Genomic DNA, 24,323 nt, shown 5'->3' with positions numbered 1-24,323 from the left:
TTTAAGAGATGAATCCATTTTGGGTTTAAGAGATGAATCTGTCTGGGGGAAAAAAAAAAGTCAAAAAATACATACAACATAGGTCCCCAGAGTCCAAAGTTTTGCCTTAAATATACAATTTTATCTGATTATCTAAAAAGGCAAAAAGTTTCCAATAATATAAAAAATAGAAAAGCAAATCATCACATTGGAGAAGCTGTGAGACCAGAAAATGTTTGGAATGTTAACTGACAATGAATATTTTTTATTGCCTGTCCAACAGCACTTAAAAACTACACATTTTTATGCTGAAATAAGTTTTATGAAGGCAAGATCAAATAGATTTGTACAAAACAGTGTGTAAGTTTGACATACAAACTTTCTCCAAAGCAAAGCTTCTGAACAGTGCTGATGGAAAACCCAAAATGGAGGAAGCTAAAAAGCGTTTTTTTTTTTTAGCTGTGTTGCACCATCCAGTCTCATTTAACATCCGCTAAACAGCTCCACAGAAGAGACAGGACTTACAGACTGTTATAGGATTAAATCTGATGGTACAAATACATCTGTGTATTGTCCTCATTGTCCCTGTAGCAACCAAGCTCAAAAGTTTGAGAGCTCAAACATTTCCCTCCTCTACAACTCCATGAAAAGATGAACATCACTGAGACAAAAATGTGAGGGGACCAAACAGTTCAATACATAGAAAACAAAGAAACTGAATCAAGTGCTAGCATGCTCTCTGCTGGCTAGCATTTTAGAAGCTACTATGCTACTAAGGCCATTAGAATGACGTGGATGACTATGACTGACATGTCGTGACCCTGCCTCAGTTCTCTTTAACCTCCAAGACTTAGTTTAGGTGCTCTGTGCCTCAAACAGTTTTACCAAAATTGCTGTCCATTTTGTGTCATTTGGCAAAATCTTTGACATTTTACAATACACATCACTTTTTCAGACAACTGAAGAGTAGTTAGCAAATTTGTTCAAACTCTGCAGAATGCATTGTAACATTTCTCATCACCCTTAAATCTCAGTGTTTCCTTTGACTTTTGGTCGCTGTTGATAACTTTTACTATGGTAGTGTTGGGGCAGGACCAGGTATGTAACTAGTGTGTGTGTGTGTGTGTGTGTACACGTGTGTGTACGTGTAGGTACGTGTACGTACGTGTACGTGTACGTAAAAGGAAGTTTTGGTGTCTGGCTCCTTCCACCAAGCAGACTATGTTGGTACTGGAATGAATGGGGTTCTGTGGTACAGGGGAAGCTAATTATGATTTTTGTTGCCTGTTGTCTGTGAGCCACGGTTTACATGGTAAAGATGTTTCAAATGTAATTTAAATGTTATCAGTTCAAAATAGATTAAAGATCACTGTGAAGATTTATATTCATGACTTAGATTTCTGTAATCTAAGAAACTTCATCGGTTCCTAAGATACTTAAGTGCATATTTTGAATCAATTTGCCAGAAAAAGATTGCCTTCTATATTGTAGAAACACTCAACATGACACTCGGCAAGCAACTACAACCATAAAGTAAATATGCAATAAAACGTCTCATGGAAATTCTTGTTGATTTTCTTTACATTGTAAATTTTGACACAGTAGGACATTTTGGATGTAACAAGAAGCAGGCAGGTTAGTGGATTAAGCTTTCTCATATGTGAAACACAGAACATCTCTCAACTCACAAGATATCAGGTAGATTTATTCCTTGCAAGCTGCAACAAAAAATTGATGTTATTGTTACACCGATATTGACACTGTGACATGTACACTGCGCAGCACAAGGACTCGTGATACAAGGTGTATCATGAAATCTTCAATGAGGCTGAGGGACGACCTTGCTGACAAAAAATCCAGTGTCACAGGCACAATCTGAAGACAGAGGACTCCCTCTCACACTGAGCCTGGCTCATTCAGTTGTGACTAATACTGCATGCTCTTCAGTTCACGTTCAGAGACCAGGTCTGGACAGCATGAGTTTTTCTGGATTTCAATAAATTATATTTTAAGACAATAAAATCTTAAGCAGGGCTTCATGCAAAAGCAAAAGAATCTTTGGAGTTCTGACTGAATAAGTTTGCTGATATAATAACTCATTCCAGTGATATGGACTCTGACAAACATGCAGGCAAATGAACAGAAACAGAGCTGTGATGCAGGACACCAGAGGACCGTCCAGGCTAGAGGTGTTCACCCATACCTGACACCCTGAAAACCAAAAGACCAGACCTGAGTTGATCCAGGGCTCTTTCTTACACTTTGTTGTCCACTTCAGCTCTGATTCAGGTCTGACTACAAATCTTAGGCCTTTGTAAAATGCTGATTTGACCCTGCAGAAGTTGAGCAGTTCAACATGAGCAATCAAAGATGAATGTGTTGTGCAGGGGCTTGTCCACCTTCATTCCAGTCACCCCTGTTACACACAGGTGTGCAGAGATATTTTCATTAGAGCACATAGCAACATGCTATGCACCTCTTCATGCCACATTATAGCCTTGCATGTTAGCTGGCTCGCATTAGTATGCTAGGCATGACATGCATGTGTGTTTACTGAATCTGTTACCCTACATTGAGTAACACAGTCTGCTGACCTGAATATTACCATTAGTGTTGCTATACTAACATGTATTTTGCATTAGTATTGCTGCTATTAGCACAACTTAGCTGTACTCTGAGCTTAATGCAAAAATTGCTGGCTACAATGATGTGCTAAAAGTTCAGTCCCATCTTGGATTCAGGAGAGGCTGGTTCTTGGTCACAAATGGTCAGACCGTGTGAAGACCTCTAGTCCAGACCACACTGATGCCTTCGAGATATCCAGCCCCCCGATACATACGTGTTCTCACACAGCGGTCCCATCCAGGCGGGTGCTGAGAAACTGGGCATCTGCAGCAGCGTGAGGGGAAGACTGGGGACTTTGGGAAGTGGAACGCTCGCCAGATTGTTAGTTAATGACCTGCCAGGTCAGAGTCAGCAGCGAGGTCGATTTGATGGCAGAAAAAGAAAATGTTAAAAGAACAAAGGACAAAGAGAAGAAACTGTGACAGTAACAGTGTATGTTCTTCACCACAGCACACACAGAATAACTGTAACACAGAGGCAGCCACTTGTTCCGCCAGCAGTTATTCATGAACAGCAAACATAAATAAAAGACAGAAAAGACACTGTGCACTTCTATTCATTTTATTTTCTTTCAGTTCAGGTGCTTTTTGTTAAAGCAGCTCTCAGTACATTGCCCCTGACTGCAGTGTGTCCTTGCTGAGTGTATTTTACATTCAGCTCTGCCTCCTTTTGCTCCTCAGTTTGTTCAGTTCCCTCCTCTTTTATTGTTTCTGTAACACTCGTGCACCAGCTACTATCACACTGCAACAAATCCTCAGTGCCGATCGTAAATGGAATGTAATAAGAGACAGTAAGGGAACCAGTGAAACTGATGTTTACAGCCAGAGCCAGAGGAGAGAGAGATCACAGACAGGTACTATTTGAGAACGAAGAAGGTGAAAAGTGTCTCTTTCTACACATGGATACAAACACCAGAGGCAGTTCACCATTAAGAAAAAAAACAAACTGTGGCTTAAATATCCATAACAGAATCTGTTCTATATCACCTTTGTAACCCACCTTTGCCACAATTTACCCAGGGTGAATTAGTGTCCACTTACTTCTCCCTGTTGACTGTAACCAATATTGCACCGCTTCTCAAATTCACTTTGTCTTCAGTTTTAACACCTCTAAGTCACTGTTTAAACTGGAGCTGAACATGTTTGAAAAGCTTTGTGAATGAAATGTCACATGTATTAAGATCCTCCAAAAATGAAGTACAGAAGAGCCCTGTCATTGTTTATGTGAAAAGACATGAACAACATACTGTCGTCTGCATAAAGACAGGAGCAGAGGTGGGCAGACAGATTTGCTATGATCACCTCAAACCGAGGATCATTTAAAATGAACTATACTGTATGCACTGAAATGCAGATACTGAAACCCTTTCAAAAGGAAAGTTCTAAGCAACCTAATGCCTTAAGAGTCAGATATTTGCTTTGCAGTAATGTATACCTCAACACATTTTAAATTTGCAAATAATTCAAACCAGTGTGGTCGGGGGTTATCATTATTGTACAAAGGATGCTTTGCATCTTCTCTGCAGATGAGAGAGTGCTGCAGTGCACAGGGTGTCTGAAGCTAATACTAATCACTGATGCAGGTGAGGAACAGGTGGGTGGACACTTACTTGACGGACTGCCAGGTCTCCTGTTCAAAGCCACGGTGGATGGACTGGGCGATGGATGACTCCATCAGGTCAATGTAGCGCACCACCAGAGGGACGAACAGCTCCTGCAGGTGTTTGTGGAATGTCCCGTTGCACAGGTGGGCTGTTGGGGGAGGGGCCAAAAGGAGACCAGGTGAGAAAATTCAAAAACATGTTTCATTTTTATGGAAAACCAACAAGCTAGCCTATCACAAACCCTGTCCCCTATACATTATCTTTACAGTCTACTAATTGCCACCATGACTCCACCGCAACCACCTCTGTACGGCTTCCATGTGGCTAATAAGATTCTCATTTAACTCCCTACCAGAAAGCAAATAACCATATCTCCCCAAATGGCAAGCAGATGCTTTGAGGCATTTTTAGAACTTGAGTAGAAAAACAACAACTCGAGCTCTTTTGTGGAGTCAGGACCAGTCCAGGCCTCAGGTTGCAGGCTGTTTTGAAAACTGCAAATTAGGTGTTTGATCTGTCCACAGATGCCCTCATGCACAAATCCAGGTCCAGGATGAAATGGTTTTTCCTGTTTGTTGTGGAAAGACATGACTGGCCGGACCTTCAGAAACTTCACAGAGGTAGAGTCTGTGCTGCAGAGGGACTGTTCCAAGCTCAAACAGGACCGCACAGGTGTTTGTGTGCAGGTGATACTGTGTACACCCCCACCCTCACCCCTCTTTGTGGGTTTGAGAGAGACTGTCAAACAGACAGACGATCTGCAGCGAAGAGAAATGAAGAGAGTGCTGGGTGGGAAGCAAGCAGGCTGGTCTCTCAGGACTTCATTAGTTTTAATTCCTCTCGCTCTGCTCCATCATGATTAACACTAGCCTTTTTGCCCTCCAGGGAGTAAACTCCGCCTCCCTCGCAACCGCTCGCCTACACACGCTGACAATCAAGTGAGCATTTAAATAATCTACAGAACAACTGAGAGATAATACACTTGTTGAAGAAAATCCTCAAAGAATCGGTGAAACAGTCGTCACCTGAGATCAGCATCACTGCAGAGGTTACCCTTTCCTCTGAATGGATAAAATGTCTGAGAAATGCCATGAGCAAATAGAGAAGTCAAGGATTGTTCATATTTGATCACTGTGAGGTTCAGAGAAGACAACTTGTAATTCACGACCTTTTGTTTGCTTCCCTCACCTGACTGGGCTGAAGTCTCTTTCCTGTGACTTTAGGTGTAATTGGCAAAGAGGGAAGACCTCATTTGTGCAAACGGTCAAAACTATGATTTAGCTTGTTCTATGCTTCGGCTCGATCTATTGCCTCATTACGCTCCAATTCAAGTCAGCTAATGTTGTGACACTTGGAATAATTATGGCATTATGATAGTAATTAGAAAAAATATAAAATATATGAGCCACAGAAAAGAGAGATGCGGTGCCTCACATAATGAAACGCTGTGTTTTTTTGTTCCCAACAGTGCCCTTGGGCTGTCTGTCTATCTGCCTGCCTGTCTGTTACTGTATTTGAGGTACTTTGGCATCAGCCATGTTAAATAACGCCTCACATCACGCCAAATCTCTGCTGGCTCAGAGACAAAGCCTTGGAGCCGACAGAGGGCTTGGAGACAGGAAACAATGAGCAGAGATTTTTCTTCAGCAGTCAAATGAAATCTTAACAGTTTATCAGTGAAGAAAATGCAACAACAATGTGAGATGTGGCAGAGCAATGTTGATATTTGTCATACTTTAATCTAAAGTTTCCACTTTCATTTTGAGGTTTTTGTTTTTTTTCCACACCACTGGGACCTTGAGACATAGAAAAGCACATTACAAAAATAAGCGGGCGTCCAAAAAATGTTTGCTTAGTCCTGAAATGATGTTTGTTGCTGTGCTGATGTGTTCCAGGAAATGGTTTACCACTCAAAAAGTCACAAAATGGATGGAAAATGATAAAGGATGATGTTGGCAATGAAATCTCATCTCAGAACTCATCTCCTGCCTTGAACGCTCTTTATTTTCAGCCTACGCTGTTCAGCAATACATGAGTGACACTGAAGAGCGATTTTCAAAAAAAAAAAAAGTTCATTTTACTGTGTTCTTGTCTTTACCTCCATATCTCTTTTGAAACTTTGAGATATTACACAAAGAGGTGAGTCAAATGTTGCAGAGCCGACTCGACAACAGCCAAGATGATCACGCAGCAAATTATGACAATCCACACACTCAAAAAAAACACTGACCTACAGTTAACCTAAGATTAACCTAAAGGATGTCTTTCTTAGTCACAAAACAAATGCAAAGTGTGTAATTGAGGCCATGTTATCTGTAGTTTTCTTAGTAGTTCTAGGAGGAGTTTACATGTGACAGTTGCAACACTGTTGGATGTCTTGTACATTGACTTCAGCATGTTTTAGAGTCAACATCTTGAAATTTTACCAGCCAAGAAAAAACAAATGTCACTGAAGTTGTGATTTTTTTTTTTTTTTTTTAATCTTTGGATTGGTGACTTGAAATTGCCCATAGGAGTGAGAGGGTGTGTGTGTGTGTGTGGTTGTCTGTCTACATCTCACCCCTGGAACAGACTGGCGACCTGTCCATTGTGGACCCTGCCTGTCGCCCAATGTCAGCTAGGATTGGCTCCAGCCCCCCCATGACCCTATTTAGGATAAGCTGCATATGTAATGGATGGATGGAAACAAACTGCAATTTTTTTCCATCGATCTACATGTACTCACTAATGACCAAGTGAAAACCAAAGACAATGTCCCATTTACAGAAGTATTAGGAGCCTTGGCTTAGTACTTTCTAGAAGCTCCTATGGCACCAGTAACAGCTTCCAGTCTTCGTATGCAAGTCTTTAAAAGCCATGCACACCCGGGTCTGTGCAGTTCTTCCTGGCAGATCCTCTCAGCCTCTGTCAGACTGGGTGGGAATAGTCTATGAACTCCATCCTGAGGTCTCTCCACGGATTCTCTCCGGGGTTTAAGTTGAGAGGTTGGGCCCTCAGTGACCTGAAGCCACTCCAGTGTAGCCCTGGCTGTTTGCTTCAGGCCACTGTCCTGATAGGTGAAATGTCACCTCAGTCTGCAGTCGTGTTTGCTCTGGAGCAGGTTTTCTTTAAGGATCTCTCTGTATGTGGCTGCCTTCATCCCCCAGCTCTGACCAGACTTGCTCGGAAGCCCCCATCATAGCAGGATGCTGCCACCATCATGATTCACCCTGCAGGGACGATGGATTTGCTGCTCTGATAAATCAGAACTTAGGTAAAAAAATGTATTTTAAATTACACAAATCGTTTTTCAGTTTTCACATGAGCTGAAATTAAAAACTCCAAGAGTTCAGTTTTCTGTCCAACAACTATATACATAAGAGCCAAATTAAGACGAAGCACAGCATAAGCCTGACGTCGTGTGAAGGTACACAGGTTATTGGACACAGAGCTGAAGATAACCCACAGCAGCTGACTGTCCCTCCTCCATTCTCGACAGTTTCCTCTCTTGCTTGTGTTAATTACTTCTCAGACGGAGGATGCGGGGTGCCGCTAACCTCATCTCTTAACAAGCCTCGTTTTCTCTGGCATCACCAGTGTTAATTAGCGCTCTTAGCGGTGAGACCATGTGCCGCGTCGCATGGGACATTTCCTCTCAAAAAAGCTGCAGATTGAGAGGAATGAACATGAAGGTCAGGGCTGCGAGTATGAAAAGAAATCAGAGGTATCAGTGAGGGGTCATGGCTGACCACTGGCAGTGGTTCACAAAGGTAAGTGTAAATGTAAATCTAGTGTATTTACTTTTATTCCGCAGATGAATCTTGGTACTAATTTCTTGTTGCAACAATTTCTACATGGGAACCATTAAATGGCACATTTAAATGCTGCAGTTACAAAATGATATTCATTTAGGTATGAATTTTAAAACTGCTCTAACTTTCAACTGTTAAAGTGCGAGTGAGAATCAAAACAAACTCAGACGGCAGCCCCTCCTCTTCTGAACTCGGACCAGCCAGGGAGTGGAAGAAGTGTGGTGCGGACTTGAACAACAGTGGCCACAGAGGGCAAGAAATAAACAAGGCCTGAAGACAGCAGAGAGGGGTGGGGGGGCTAGTACAGCAGGGAGACAATACTTCTAGATGATTTTTGTTACTTGATTTATTTGAATTTGTGCTAAATCTTAGTTAATGCAGCTTTAACGCCTTCATTACCCAGAAACCCTATGGGCAGTGTTGTGCAAGTTTTGATTTGATTAGATTTATTTCTTCTTTCAAACATGTAACAACAATCAGTATGTAACCACACATAATTCCAGACATATCCACAAATATATTTTCAATTTGCTTATACCTAGTACAGTGGCATTCAATCAGTGAGGTCATCAATTTTGTGAAATAACAGGTGTGAATCAGGTGGCCCCTATTTAAGGATGAAGCCAGCACTTGTTGAACATGCATTTGAAAGCCTGAGGAAAATGGGTCGTTCAAGACATTGTTCAGAAGAACAGCGTACTTTGATTAAAAAGTTGATTGGAGAGGGGAAAACCTATAAAGAGGTGCAAAAAATTATAGGCTGTTCAGCTAAAATGATCTCCAATGCCTTAAAATGGAGAGCAAAACCAGAGAGACGTGGAAGAAAACGGAAGACAACCATCAAAATGGATCGAAGAATAACCAGAATGGCAAAGGCCCAGCCAATGATCAGCTCCAGGATGATCAAAGACAGTCTGGAGTTACCTGTAAGTACTGTGACAGTTAGAAGACGTCTGTGTGAAGCTAATCTATTTTCAAGAATCCCCCGCAAAGTCCCTCTGTTAAAAAAAAGGCACGTGCAGAAGAGGTTACAATTTGCCAAAGAACACATCAACTGGCCTAAAGAGAAATGGAGGAACATTTTGTGGACTGATGAGAGTAAAATTGTTCTTTTTGGGTCCAAGGGCCACAGACAGTTTGTGAGACAACCCTCAAACTCTGAATTCAAGCCACAGTACACAGTGAAGACAGTGAAGCATGGTGGTGCAAGCATCATGATATGGGCATGTTTCTCCTACTATGGTGTTGGGCCTATTTATCGCATACCAGGGATCATGGATCAGTTTGCATATGTCAAAATACTTGAAGAGGTCATGTTGCCTTATGCTGAAGAGGACATGCCCTTGAAATGGTTGTTTCAACAAGACAATGACCCCAAACACACTAGTAAACGAGCAAAGTCTTGGTTCCAAACCAACAAAATTAATGTTATGGAGTGGCCAGCCCAATCCCCGGACCTTAATCCAATCGAGAACTTGTGGGGTGATATCAAAAATGCTGTTTCTGAAGCAAAACCAAGAAATGTAAATGAATTGTGGAATGTTGTTAAAGAATCATGGAGTGGAATAACAGCTGAAAGGTGCCACAAGTTGGTTGACTCCATGCCACACAGATGTGAAGCAGTTATAAAAAACTGTGGTCATACAACTAAATATTAGTTTAGTGATTCACAGGATTGCTAAATCCTAGAAACAAAAACGTTTGTACAAAATAGTTTTGTGTTTGTACAGTCAACGGCAGACACTGCTATTTTTTTTAACACACCCCTTTCAACTAATTGCCCAATTGCACAGCCTTAAGAGCGTGCATATCATGAATGCTGGGTCTTGTTTGCTTTCTGAGAATCTACTGCACCTACTGGTAACTTGTTTGCCATGTAGCAATAAAAAATATACTAAAAACCTGGATTATTCTGGTTAGTCACATTGTACTGCTATTATTTTGAACAATACTGTACATGCTTGAACGGAGTAGGAAGAAGTTAGACTTATCTAGTCCTACCCCCTAACATCATCTTATCATCATTGGTTTGCAAGCAGTATTACTACATGGTTACATATTCTACATCCACACTCCCATCTGATTAATCATTAAGCCTGTTCTTGCATATATCTTGATTGACACATACCTTTATATTTATGTTTAAACTCATCAATTCTATTAATATTTTTTATGTCCACACTTAAATTATTCCATAGTTTTACTCCACTTATGGAAATACAGAAGCTTTTTTTGGTTGTGCGTATAGCATGAATTTTATAATTTAACTGACCCCTTAAATTGTATCCCCCTTCCCTTTCATTGAATAGTTTTTGAATTCCACCAGGTAATAAATTGTTCCTGGCTTTATACATAAACACAGTAGTCTTGTGTCCTACTAAATCAAAAAACTTTAACAATTTAGATTGTATGAGTTCAGCTCACACATTAAAATGAATTAGTTCTCGTTCATCATCTCAGACTTAACATTGACACAGTGAATTGTTTCTGGCCTCTTGTAAAAACTCCTGTCACTTCTCTTTACTGTGGTTATTTCATATGTGGCTGCTACTGAAGTGTTAGCTGCTCATGCTAACAAAACATTTGCTGTTGCTGCTCCTTCACATTAAGAGCAATACATAATCAAAACCCTGAATTTTAATAATCAATAAAAAAAATGATAATCACTTTATTTGGCCAAGTATGTTACACACACACACACACACACAGAACCGAGGCAGCCATCTGCAGCGCCAACACGGGGTTTAGTGCTTTGCCCAAGGCCACTTCTCCATGTGGACTGGAGGTACCGTGAGTCGAGCTGCCAACCTTCCAGTTGGGAGATGACCGCTCTACCCAATGAACCACAGTAAGGGAAAATGTAATCTATTTGTCACTGACATTAGCATAACCATTGTTTGGAGAAAGAAAGAAAGAAAATATTTGAATGGTTCATAGAATATTAGCAATGCTAGAAAATAAGTAAACAAAATCTTTCCCACTCATGTTCATTAGCTGCATCTGAATTTAAATCACATTCAAGTTCACTAGTTGCAAACTGAATCTCTCCATCCGTTCACCGAAAGGCGAGCAAGCTCAGTGAACGGTGCTCATTTAGTGCATGGGGATGAAGGTAATAGAGGAGGTCGGAAGAATTCAGACTGTTGGATCATTTTTGTATCAAAGGAAAAACAGTTTGATTTGGAGAAAATCTGAAGCAGCTGTGTGTGTGGGACGATCTGACCGCTGCACAACCGTCTTGGTTCAGAGCCCACAGAAACTGGCAGAGTAAAGCTGTGATTACAGGCTACAGAAAATCACACACTGAACTTGGTTTAATACTCAGTTGGTCAATGTCTCAAATCACATCAAACCTTCATGCGTTGAACCTGATGGGCTAAATTTCCACCCGGTGAATGAAAAAAGTAGGAGTTCATTCTGACTTGTTTCTATGTAAAAGAATGATTGTACCAACACGTCAGAGGAAAAAGGTTCAGAGTTTAAAGATCAATTTCTGCTCTTACTTTTAAATGCCATGTTGCGAGAAGTTTTGAGCAGAAGAGTTGATTCATATTTTTAGTAGCTGGTGTTTAACATTCATTAGTTTTAAGTGGACTTATACTGTTACACTGCCAGAGTGCACCTCCAAATTCATGTACCCAGGCCTGGCAACACCAACAAGTCTTCACAGACACAGTCAGAGACACCGTCAGTTATAAATAAGTTTTCTTTCTCTTCTGTGGCAGCAAATACAACTCTGAGGCCTGCTGATGACAGTGTTGATAAAATATCTAGGACCTCTTAAGTCCATTCTGAGTGTGTTAAGTTATCATCTGGTCAAGAAGGTGGTGCATGCCACATAACCACAGCATCAGCGGTTTAACCAACAACCTCAGGGCAGAAAATGCCACAAAAATGTCTTTAATGGGGTCAAGGAAAAAAAAAAAAACATGAAATGCAATGGATGTCTGAAATAGTGCCGTTTCCTGTTGCGGCGTTACAGTACAAGCAGTCTATCCACACTAGTTGACAGCAGTGGTCTCTCCAGAGTTCCTGCTGCTTATAGCACCAACTGTAGAAGAAGCTAACTGCTGCCCACCAGGCTGAATGCTAGATATTCAGCTTAAACTGAACACAAAAGAAAACACTGATCATGCTGCAATTGTTCTTACTTTACTGGGTTTTAAGCCTCAGATGCTGTCTTAAGTTATTTTAGTTTTTATTTTGTCATTTAATGTTGTTTATTTAGAAAAGTCTAGGAGGCGTGCACCACTAGCTGTGACATACTATACAGTGGCTTGTTTTACTGAAGCCACGTTTTCTAGATCTCCACAACAAAGGCTGTTGAATAAGTGCTGGGACTTTTTCTTTTTAACTTTTCTTTTCCAGCTCAAAACACAGCTGAGCTCAAGTGCAGCTGCGTCACTCATCTGAAGGAAACGGGAGACTCACGGTCTGTTCGCAGGAAGTTGTTCAGGAGCTGGAACAGCGGGAAGCTGTCCCAGGAGTCGACAGGCTGCACCTGCAGAGCGGCGTCCATGTCGGCTCTGTACAGAGACAGAAACGTCTCGGCGTGTTCGGCCATCAGCTCCGGCCACCACGAGAAAGCCTGACAAAGACAGAGATGTGACAGAATGATGGACAGGAAGTTGTCTTGGCTCTGCTCCATAGACATCGCCCTGCCAACAACGTTCCAAATCTACATGCAAACATGTCTCATGCCTTAAGACCATCTTGCCAAGAAAAGCAACCGCATCAATTGTTGCAGCCAGTACACAAAACATTATTTACTCTCAAGCAACAAGACTCTGCAGCAGCTGCTGGAATCCTGACGGGAGCAAAGGAAGAAGTCAGGAGGTGTTTCTCTAAAGCCACAGACAGATGGGACAACACACCGTTGGACTTTCAGCAGCAGAGTTCTCATGTCGAAGCATTTCAACACCAGAACATGCTGCGACCTCGACGTCTCTTACTGGTGAGAGGCTTCCTGTACTGGGCTCCTCTTTGCTTGGTGACTCAGGTGTGAGGACGGCCTGCTCGAGGCAGGTTTTACTGTGGCATCCTGTGACTTGTGCCTTTCAATGATATTTTCATGGAGTTGCTTGTAGTTTTCCTTGCTCTTCATCACAGAGGTTTTTCATTGCAACAAACTCACCAGAAGTTAGACCCTCCAGTTACAGGTGTATTTGTATGACAATCAATTTTAAACCCCTCAACTCCAAACAGGAGATTTAATTGGACTTATTCATTTATAGGACAACGCATATTAATCTAAATTTCTGTAAATGTGAAAGTGTCACTAATTTTCTGTGACTTCTAAGATCAGCTGGCATTATGAATGCTGGATGTGGGGTGTCCCATTAAAGGTGATGAGCACGTATCCAAACACGTCCTCTGTGTTTTATATGCAATTAATACAAATCACTTTGTAGAAACTGATTGTAACTTTTTCTGATCAGTGTCAAAAAGCCACATTAAAACTACTTTGATTCAAAGTTGTAAAACGTGAAAACTTCAACAGGGGTTCAGTACTTCGTATTGGCACTGTATGTTACTGACGTCTTGGGTCTCGAGGATAAAAACATCTTGATCTGAATAAGAAGGATGTACTGAAAAAGGCTGCAGAATTTGAAATAAATCTTTAGATGTTGAAAGAGAAGGGCTACAGTAAAGTAGATGCCTTCAATCTACAGAGCATCAGGCTGTGTGTCTCAGTGGACAGAGGTCAGCCTGCTCAGGTACACGATGGCGCCGACGGCCGAAGGACATCAGAGAAAATGCTATGAGCCTTGAATCACACTGACGCCGTGATGTAGGTATTCACGGGTGATAGAGGACAAAGAGGCAGAGATGCAAGACGAGGAAAAGAGAAAGGACACAGCATCGCCTCGTACCCATGGCATTGCAGGACGACTCTTCAGGCCTTTCAAATGCCATTTCAGTTTCCTGTTACTGACAAACAGCATTAAACCAGCCTGATGAGTCCTCAACATCTACAACCGTCTCTTCTCAATAACAGCTGCTCGAGAATAGATGCTGCAGTCAAACCATCAAGAAAGACAAAGAAGAAGAGACAAGAATGCAAAGAAGGATCCAAGAAGGGAGACAAAGAATGAGAAACAGGAGATGAGCACAGAACGAAGGAAGATTGGGGGGAGAGAGAGAGGAAACAAATGAAAGAAAGGCGTGGAGGGGGAAAGGAAGGAATAAAAAGGTTGGGAGGATGGAGGACAGGAAGAAAGGTGGGAAGAAGAAAAAGAAAACGGTACAGGAGAAGGCACGATGAAAGCCAGGATGAATTAAAGAGTAGGAAAAAGGATGAAATGAGGGAAAGTGAAAATGAAAAGAAAATATTAAAAAAGTGGGCATTGGGAAGTAGGGAAGGAGAGGGAAGATAGGATGGATGAAAACAGAACGGGAAAAGGAAAGAGAACAGAAGCAAGACAAAACAGGATAGAAAGACTGAGAAGTAGAACAAAAGATAAAAGGTGGACAATGTCATGTTGAACTGCCGACAAACAAACAATAAAAACACAGTACCAACCTGGAAGATGAAACACATTCAATCTCTCACACACACACACACACACACACACACACACGACAGAGACACACAGACATCAGGGTCTGATAGAGGATACGACAACAACAACAAGCAGAGAACGACACTCACCTCTCTTCCCTTCCCATGGTGGAAGACAGAAAAAGACACAGGGAGGATACAGTCAAATAAACAGTTTAATGGTAATTTCTCCTGCATTTATTGACTGTTCTTTTTTAACAGATTTGTGGCATTACTTCCTTCATGTGCAACTTTTCAAACCTTCTGATCTCTGGATTTTCTATGCTGTGTTGAAGATGTGATATTCATTGGTCACTGTGTTCTGTTTGTCACGAGACATTTGGCCATTAAAAAGCCCCGTCTACGTAAAAATACGTCTCTCGTTGTTCCTCAAATTGGATGATTTACAGACACAGTTTGACGCTAGACGTCTGTTTTCCCATTGATCTGCGAGTGGAGAACGTTTCCCTCTGTGAGCGTGTGCACCTACAGCATTTTGTCCAAATATGCAGCTCTGTGGAACAAACACCGGGAACGGACTTTTCAGTGAAGTAGGAGGCACAGTCTGGTCAGAAGCAAAACTTCTGAAATGAACAGCATTTGTTATTTTGCAGATAACATTCCAGGCAGAGAGTTTTGCCTTAAAGCCCATCTGGAGGGGCTCTTTATATAGAAAGAGCCTGTGTGGACAGACTGAAACACCAGCTCGTCACTTTGACATCCTGGTAATGAAACACTGATAAAAAATAAACAACAACAAAAACCAGAGAGGCAGCGGGCACGTGTTTGACGCTGACAGCAACCGGGTAAACAATTATGATTAATCTCTAAATTTAAGCTGTGACAGCTTGAGACAGTGCTCTGATACAAAGCCTCTAATTTGTAGTTAACATCACATCTGAAGCTCGGAGCACAGATCCACCCGTCGCCATGGCAGCGGCAGAGCGCGGCGTGTTATTAATAGCTCAGAAACAGATGTCTGAGCGCCATGATGCCACTTAAGGACGATCAAACCGCCACATTTCAGCACCTATGATTGATCAGTTGTACACTGTGGCATGCATATAAGCCGTGGGCGTTGTTTTCATGGCGCCTCCGCCACAGACGTTAATGCAGCACCGCCACTCGCCGTGTCATCTGCCACTTTAGTGTGAGCGCTGCCAACAGAGGCAAAGGAGGAAAATGGACAGTGCAGTTAGAAATGATCAAAGATAGTTAATGAAATGATCAAGTGACTCGTGGCATCTCTGCCACTGTCACTTAGAAAAAACACAACCAAGTTTCTGCGGGAGACGAGACCGAGTTAAATCACTGCTGTAATTAATTCTAAGAAACTCCCTCACGGTGTTCCTGAGATGTTCACAAAGAGACTGCACAGTATTTCCACTGGCAGCTGTCCCTGGCACAAAGGCCCCACAAAACTATTTCTTTTGGTGAATGTTTTAAAGTACCTCGGAGTGATGTTCGTCGTTCTGCTGCAGGACTTCGATGCAGAGCTCGCCCAGTCGTATCATGTCCTCCAGCCCTTTCTCTGGAGCTGCCTGAGGATCAGCTGAAAGACCAAGCACAGCAGGAAACATGCACATTACACACAGACATTACATGGCAGAGAAACCTACTTATAGAAATCAGCCTTCTCCAATCCTCTACAGCAACTAAGGAAACAGGGTGTTTTGTTTATGTGACAGCCAAGCAGAGCTGGTTATTTCATGTACAGGTGGTCATTCTTAAAAAAAAGTCCCTTAGACTGGTTTTTTGAAGAACTTGTGGCCATGATATACCCTGGGCAGGACCCGTGACAAAAGCAGTCGGTCGAGGGACAGGAGGACACGAGTGTGTTGTCTACAGCAGAAGCTGCACCATAAAAGTGGATGCCAGCTGTCTTCATCTTTATCATGTCCTGTCTTTACTGCTACGCCAACAGTCCAGCTCAGTACCAACTAAAACCAACTGACTGGTGTGGAATCATGCATTAAGAGATGTGAACTGATATTTTGTTTTAAACCCTCACCCTTGATCTGAGCGTACTCGATCAGCTGACTGTAGTTGATCCGAGCTGCTTTTTCCAGACACCTCTGCACCAGTTTCTTCATGTCCTCGGGAGGGACGGGCGTGGTAATGTCCTTCATCAAAACCTGAAATGACACAAACAACGGCCAAGTCTCGCTGAGGTTCACATCAGAGCACATGTTTATCGAGCATCTCGAAGTCAGTGATCACTCCAGTGTGACACAGTTTGGCTAAAAGTATTTTTTGAGCTTTATCGCTCCTTTATCTGTGCTGATCTGCACAGGTGTCTCAACCTGTTAGAAGCTGCACAAAACATCTGTTCATTCTGGGTGCACTGATGAGCTTATTAGATTGTTTTTTCTCAAAATGTACTGTAAATCATTTTTGACAGGGCCTTGTGCAAATGCAAACAGGAACGTGCTCTCTGCACTTACACCACGGTCCTCACAACCCCACAGCAACGGGGACAATGTCGATTTGCTACCTCAATGCTTTGGGTGATCAGAAGTAAATCAGAACTTTGATTGAAGCCACAGCTCATTAGCTAATTGGTGGGTTCATCGATTGCCCTTCCCTCAGTGTGAAGTTACGCAAAACAAGATGTACCAACACAATTTGTGACTGGTTTATCGGCACTACATATACATTTCTGTATGCATAACGTAACCAGCGCAGTCAATTATCTACCTATACACATGAAGCCTAAACATAAAAAAGGTCCTCTCTTCTGCATCTGTAATTGTTCACCTGTTAATTGTAAAGCTTGTGAGTTTTCACAAAATATTGGAAATGCTGCATTTGAGTGGGTTTCTTTACCCGTTCCTGCAGGGACAGCATGGCCTTCAGGGCACCTTCTGGTCTTCCAAAGGGAAAGCAGTACCTGCAGATGCAAAACATCGACAGGTATCACATTTAGAAACAATCTCATGGACAACTTAATAAAAGGAGAATAACAGGAAGAGAGAAACTGACGGTCAGCGTCAACAGATGGCTGCATCCTTTCATCTAATTACACTGATGAAGGAAGCTTTTCTCACCTCCAGCTCCATCTGAGCGCAGACGAGGCAGTTCAGGGAGGTTTCATGTAGCTAATTGACAAGTGAACAGTACTTAGTAGACAAAAGGCATGCAGTCATGTGGGTCACACTGTTGGACAAAAACCTACAGGCAGATGTCTGATGTGATGGGGAAAAAAACCACAACATGGATTTTAAACATCTTATCAAGCAGGACTTTGTCTGAAGGTTCTGCTCATACGTGAAGTCAAGTCAAATGTTCATGGTGCTCACTTAAATGAAAATCTATTAAAGAGCAGAATATGTTGAAAAAACAAATGAATTCTGTTTAATTTGTGTTTCAAATGGGTGCAGGCTTGTGACACATGAACGTTTATATCACATGAATTAATAGGCGACATTTATGACATCTCAGGAAAAAATAAAAGTGAATAAACAGAGTCAGCAGAAAGAACAAATCAATTAAATGATTTTCAGCCAGAAATTAAAGGCTACATATTTTTGTCAAACATGTGTCACACATGGTCACATGGTGTGTGGCAGCTCTGACTAAAGCCCGTTTCAGACATTAAATTAAAATTCCTCCTTTCTGGCTGACAGAGTGACACAGGTCAAATCTAGAAATTGCCTCTATAACCTACATTTTTCTGCCCAGCACAGACTGAGCGAAATGTCGTTTTTTTTTGCCTGAATTACGTTCCGTGGAAATGGTTTTCCTGTAAAGGCACAGGGTTTTGTCACCAGAACCAGCTGTCCAACAACCAGCTGGAGCAGCCACTGTAGTTTAACCTGAGCAAAGACTGATACAAAGCCGGGTCATGCTGCCAAGCACCCGCTCTCTGCCTGGGCGAGGGTAGGAGCCAGCAACGTTGTAAAGGTGCACTAGGCCAGCGACCAACACCAGGACCCAGTGTCAAAACATTTACCATGAGCACCGGGCTTCCACAAGGATGCTCATCCAACATTTAGCTGTGCGCTGAAAACTGTCCCGCCTGTGGTCAGAGTTAAGTATTAAAGCCCTCTGGTTAGAGAAAGCTCATGATTAATAAAATGAACATCTCCTGTCTCATGCTTCAATTCGTTGTCGGCTGTTTCAGTATTTAATCACAATCTCTCCTGAACCTTATCCGAGTGCCGAGTGTCTCAACACAACCATAAGAAACCTAATAATGCCGCAGCTGCTTAGAGCCGACAGTGTAAGTACAGAAAAGAACCGTCCTAGAGTAGCACTGACCTCAACCCTATCCAGTGCCTCTAGGATGAACCTGAAGACTGACACTGAGCCAGGCCTCATCGAGTTAATTTTCAAAACCAAAACTATGTTAAAAAATATTCACTGATGACCTATTTGACAAGACAAAGTAAATCAAAAGTAACATTTGATCATGAAAACTAGGAATAGGAATAAAAACTAAATGATAACATGAAAGATGAATGGACACAAAATAATAACCTGCAGCATGTTAGGACTCAAACTGTGGCTCCTGATTAGTGAAACCAAACCTCTCCTGTCCAGACGCTGACCTGCCGTTAACCAGAAGGCATTTAGCCTTTATTATTATGGGTTAAGCAAGTTGTGGGGAGGCAGACATGTTCAGCTATCAACTATGGGCGTAGTGTTCAGCTGTCCACATACTTTTGGCCATGCCATGCGTGTTTGGTGTACGACACCAAAATAAATGAACACATTCTACTACTTTTAAGTTGCCAGAGGAGGGACACTCCACCGTGATTGAAACCAAAGACAAATAATTACCCAAACATCATCTCCTTCGTGTGTAGGAAAGAATAATAATCATTAGTGGCTGTAATTGTCGCAGCTATAGTCATTAAAATTTATTGCCTTAAATGAATCTTTAGTGGCTGCGCTCAGCTTTAACTCCTGCTCTCGTCTGAGGACACCAGCATAATCCCAGCATTGTCCCAGCCTTTGTTTACCACCATTAGCCTCTTGTTGAGGTGAGGCAGTGATGACTGCCCCCTCCCCTCCTCTGTGGGGCCAGATGGAGGGCCCTGCGCCGGGCCTGGGGACAGTTAATGGCACAGGTCCATTCAGACAAGTGCCGCTCAAGGTCGCGGGGCTGTTTCTTTCACACTGCACCCACAGTGTGTTCACACGGCGCTGGCAGCACTGAATAGCAGCACGCAGACGCAGGGAGGTCTCATCAGCTGCTGTCGACGCACATCCCACACCTGTTGTGAACTGCTGATGGGGCTAAAAATACCCAAACTGCCTCACATTACTATGACAGTGTTAAGAGAGCATACCAGCAGTCCGACAAGTTTCCAGACCACTTCAAGCATAACTATGCACTTAGACAGAACACACAGTGGCAGACACACAGTCTGCCACTGATTTCTGTACCTGTAAGCGGAGTCAGACCTTGCTTGAGTTGTCTAATCCATCAAAAGGTCCACTATCTGTACCGTAAGAGGTAAAACTGCTTTATTAGCAGCGCAGTGGGCACAGGACAGAAACCAGCTGTCTGACTGTAAACTAGAGTAAGAGCCAAAATACAGTGGTTCCATGTCCCCAAGGATCACATTCAGTTTACCAAAGACTCCTAGAAGTGGAAAAAAAAAAATATATATATATATAAATCAGTGTCCCTAGCAAATGTTTGTGTTTTTATACCTGAAGTGTGTGATCTGGTCCTCCAGGAGAACCATGAGGCGACTCCTGACGGCCTCAAACTGCTCCTTCTCCTCCACAGTGACTGTTCCCATTCCATCAGGCCTGACGAGACACAAACGTCGCACAACAGTCACTTCTGAGTGCACAGAACTGCTGACTAAAGTACTGGTGCATTTGTTACTGACTTGGTCTATGTACATGGCACAACTCATCTGTCTGTGATTCAGAGGGAAACTGTTGTTTGCCTTCACACAGCAAAGACGGATACAAAACTCACTCTTCTGCTCTAACATCCTCCTGTTAACACAGATAAAGTAGTTTGGTTTCCTCGTAGCTCCAGTCGCTTCGGTTTGTGCTTGTTGTTCAGTCACTTAAAACCAACACTTGCAGCAAAAATTTGCCATAACAACCTCCATGGAAGGGGAGGTGTTATGCCCTCTGAGCAGCTGAAAGGCTTTTAATGTGAAGCATGGACAGAAAGCATTGAGTTCAACTGTCAGTACCTTAAACAGCAGATGGAAAAAAAACAGTAGAAGCTACTGGGATGAATTGACAGTTACCTTGTGAAAATACATGTATGGATTTGTTGATTATATAATATTTTACGTACATATAATAAAGTGTGAAAATAAAGCCTGTTTCAAATAAGGCTTCTGTCTTCAGTTCATGTAAATTAGAAGTATTAAATGAACTCCAGCTGTATCTTTTATGCTGCTGGCATTTCAGCACTGGAACTCTTTGTATTAAGACCTTATCATGGCTAATTATACAGGTCATACAGTTCTATACAACATTTCTGTAGGTCTGAACAGGGCACGAGCTGGAAAATCAAAGACGTGCAGAGGCAAAATCAGTGCAAGCATCTTCACATTTTCATACGAAAGCAAGAAAACAAAAACAAAATGTTGAGAAAATAGTTTGGGCTGCTTCTCTGTCTTGATCTGACAATTTTGACCAAACTAGCTGATCAAGCAGCCAAATTCTCCACGCTGACCTGAAAGTCAACCAATCTCACACAGAACTGCTCAGGCTCCCCTTCCTCCTCCACGACTCAGTCAGCCACAGGAGGAGAGCGGACAAAGAAAGAACGGTTAGCTGAGCGCTTCATTAATGTTTGTAAAGCTTTCATTCCCTTCTTGCCTTCGTCTGAATAGGCACTCTGGCAAAAAAGGGGAAAAATGCAATCAGTACCCGGGGCGGCCAGCCTTGACTTTCTGGGCTTTCTCTGTGCAGCTGAAAGAGAAACGCACCCTCTCCAAACGGCACTCGCGGTCGCCGGAGGGAAGAAGCGAGGAGGTTGTCTGTTAATGAGTTGTTCTTCTAAAAGCTTTCGCTGGTTCAGCCCCTGACCGCCGCACCTCGAGCATCAACAGCTCCGCTGAGCTCCTCGCGGCGTTCAACTCTCCAAAGTGGAAAATAAAAACGTGCAGCATCAGGGGAGATGAGGCACCACCGATCAACTTCCCCTGAATTATGAAAATATCAACTTAATTTAAGCCTCACTGAGAACATAAATCCTGGAAATGACAACAGCAGCACAGAGAACAAGGTTAAAAACAAATAATGCAACCATTTAACAATTAAAATAATAATAATAAAAAAATATAAAAACAGAAATGACCTACAGTGTCCAGTACATCTGTGTGGTGGATGCACCATGCGGTTCAATAAAATATGAAAAAACTGGCTAAATAAAATGACCTGAAATACAACAGTAAAGGAAATTAAGTTTCACAAAATATCAAAATGCAGTTACTTATATTTTAACCCACTAGAAAATAAAAATTAAATCACATAAAAAAACATTTAACATAAAATAAAATTACATAGATCAAATAAAATTCTAACTTCAAAAAATAAAAAAAGATCAGTGCCCATGAATTAACCTAAAATTAAAACAAATCTAAACAATAATAATTTATATACAACAAATAATTACAAAAAGCTGAAATTAAAACTAAAGTTCCATAACATATAAACACCTGAAATTAAAAAATACTTTAAATAGAACACTGAAACTACATACAGTACCACAATGTGCACTACAGGTGCACTGTGTACTGTTTCTTTACTCCGGGTGACCACGTCTCCAGCAGGTCGGTGTCGGTGGATGAGGATGACAACAGGAAGTGGATGTGCATTGTGTGAGAACATCAGCACCTTCAGTCTGTAATGACACGCAGCTTTCTCCAAACAACAGCACCCACACAATAGTACTTGTTAGCACAACTTCTAAACCCTGTTGTTCCCCAGATCTGCCAATTCATTACCACCCCGTCCACTTCCCACAGCCCCCATTTAACAAGCACCAGTTAATCCTGAGGAAACATAAAGCAGAGTTGTTGGGAGGGGCGTGTGCACTCGCTCATGTGAAGGCAAGGAAAGCTCGCCGCCCTCCTGACAAATGAAGACGTGGTCACAGCCAGGTCTCTGGTGGATGCATGCATGCGGAGATGCAGGGGTGGATGGCCCGAGGCCCCGAACCCTCACAGTTAACGCCAGCTGTCCTGTAATCTGAGTTGTTCATCTTCCTTAAACAATGAGCTGTTGTGTGCAGCCGAAGGTGAGGTGGCAGAAAATAAAACTGACTGAGCAGTTCTGCAGCTGTGTGGCTTCAGTGTGAAAAGGCTGGAGCTGAATTTATACTGCTTTTAGAGCAAAAAACTCAGCTACCGTTTTTCCTAAAAGATCCTCCACCGCCAGCACTCCAATTTAACAAACAACCGTGTTTTAGAGCAACATCCACCAGACACTGTTCAATTTTTTTTATGAGAAAAAATTAATCAAGAGATCTAATACACACACTATGGTTGCAAAAAGTCATTTTCATTAATAATGAGACTGACAGTTACTTTCTTTAGTGCTTTGTCTGTAAAGGTGGTGCTAAGTTCCAGTCCTGTGCCAGAGGTGATGTGTTCACACGTCTTTTGTGTGGCCAAACAGAGAAAAACCTGCAAATATTTAGTATTTTAAAAGCCACTTACGGCATCAATCAAAAGTGCTGCCAATAACGTCTGTCTGCAGACTCTTCATCACTTCACAGACCCCATGCACGGGCGGGAATTTTAAGATTTTTATTGAGCAGTTTCTCTCTTCACCCGTTTGTACACAGGTGTATAAGCAAGCTTTATTTCACTTTCAATTTGTTGGTTCTTTCAAAAATAAGACTCAAAAATATATTTTCATCCCAAAACAAAATATTTTGTACATAAATGAACAGAAATAAGACTTTAACCCTTTACTAGAGATATTAAGTCCCTCTCTTTAGATACAAAGATCCTGTGCTGAAACATTTTGAGCCGCAGGGATGATGTATTTTTGTAGGCCAACCAGGAAGTTGGCATCACCCAGGTTCCTTTGACAAACAGCCAATGCGGTTTGTCATAAGTTTAAGGATTATCATGGAAAATAAGGAAGCTCTGGGACAAACAGTTTATGACACATATGTTTTGTTCAGCAAGATCAACTTCACAGATGAACACCACTTTGATTTCTGAAGCCCAAATACAGCTGTCAGAAGTAAAAAGCTTTTATTCGACTATCAACAAACTACACCACAGCCCTACGACGTCACCATCACCACCATGGCTTCCAATCTGCTGGAAAACAGGAATTTCCCCAATGTGGGATCAATAAAGTCCTGCCCTACCCTGTAGGCTGATTCAGCACGCTTCCCTCTTCTACACAATCCTTTCCTCTTAGTGTGACCTGATCTAGCTAGTGACACGGCTGGGTCAGAACAAATCAAATCAAATTTTATTTGTATAGCGCCAAATCACAACAAAAGTCATCTCAGGACACTTCACAAAGTAAGGTCTAGACCTTACTGTTATCACTATTATTACATAGGGAAAACCCAACAAATCCCCCTTGAGCAAGCACTTGGCGACAGTGGGGAGGAAAAACTCCCTTTAACGGAAGAAACCTCCGACAGACCCCGGCTCTTGGTGGGCGGCCTTCTGCCTCGACCGGTTGGGGTGAGTGGATAGAGGAGAGACAAAAGAAGAAAAGCAACAAGACACAACAATCAAACACTGATCAGGTCGATGTGGCTGGTGACTGCTCGTCAGAGACATAGAGCTCCAGGGCCAGGGCAACCTGCAGAAAGGTACAGGGAGAGAGA

General features: G+C 42.2%; 1 protein-coding gene across 1 annotated transcript in view; it reads right to left on the bottom strand.

The window, feature by feature from the left end:
• The window catches only part of cadps2 (Ca++-dependent secretion activator 2), a 166,801-nt gene that overhangs the window by 28,332 nt on the left and 114,146 nt on the right, over positions 1–24,323 (bottom strand). Inside the window, exons 14-19 of the mRNA XM_020593378.1 lie at positions 20,201–20,302; positions 17,366–17,429; positions 16,551–16,674; positions 15,991–16,091; positions 12,430–12,586; positions 4,214–4,355 (exon numbers count right to left, since the gene is read on the bottom strand). Coding sequence (XP_020449034.1) covers positions 4,214–4,355; positions 12,430–12,586; positions 15,991–16,091; positions 16,551–16,674; positions 17,366–17,429; positions 20,201–20,302 — 690 coding nt within the window. The remainder of the gene's footprint in view (positions 1–4,213; positions 4,356–12,429; positions 12,587–15,990; positions 16,092–16,550; positions 16,675–17,365; positions 17,430–20,200; positions 20,303–24,323) is intronic.

The sequence above is a fragment of the Monopterus albus genome, unplaced genomic scaffold (assembly GCF_001952655.1).
Source record: "Monopterus albus unplaced genomic scaffold, M_albus_1.0 scaffold19.1, whole genome shotgun sequence".
In the NCBI taxonomy this organism is placed as follows: Eukaryota; Metazoa; Chordata; class Actinopteri; order Synbranchiformes; family Synbranchidae; genus Monopterus; species Monopterus albus.
Note: the sequence above shows the minus strand (reverse complement) of the source record. Positions and strands in the feature narration are given on the sequence as shown.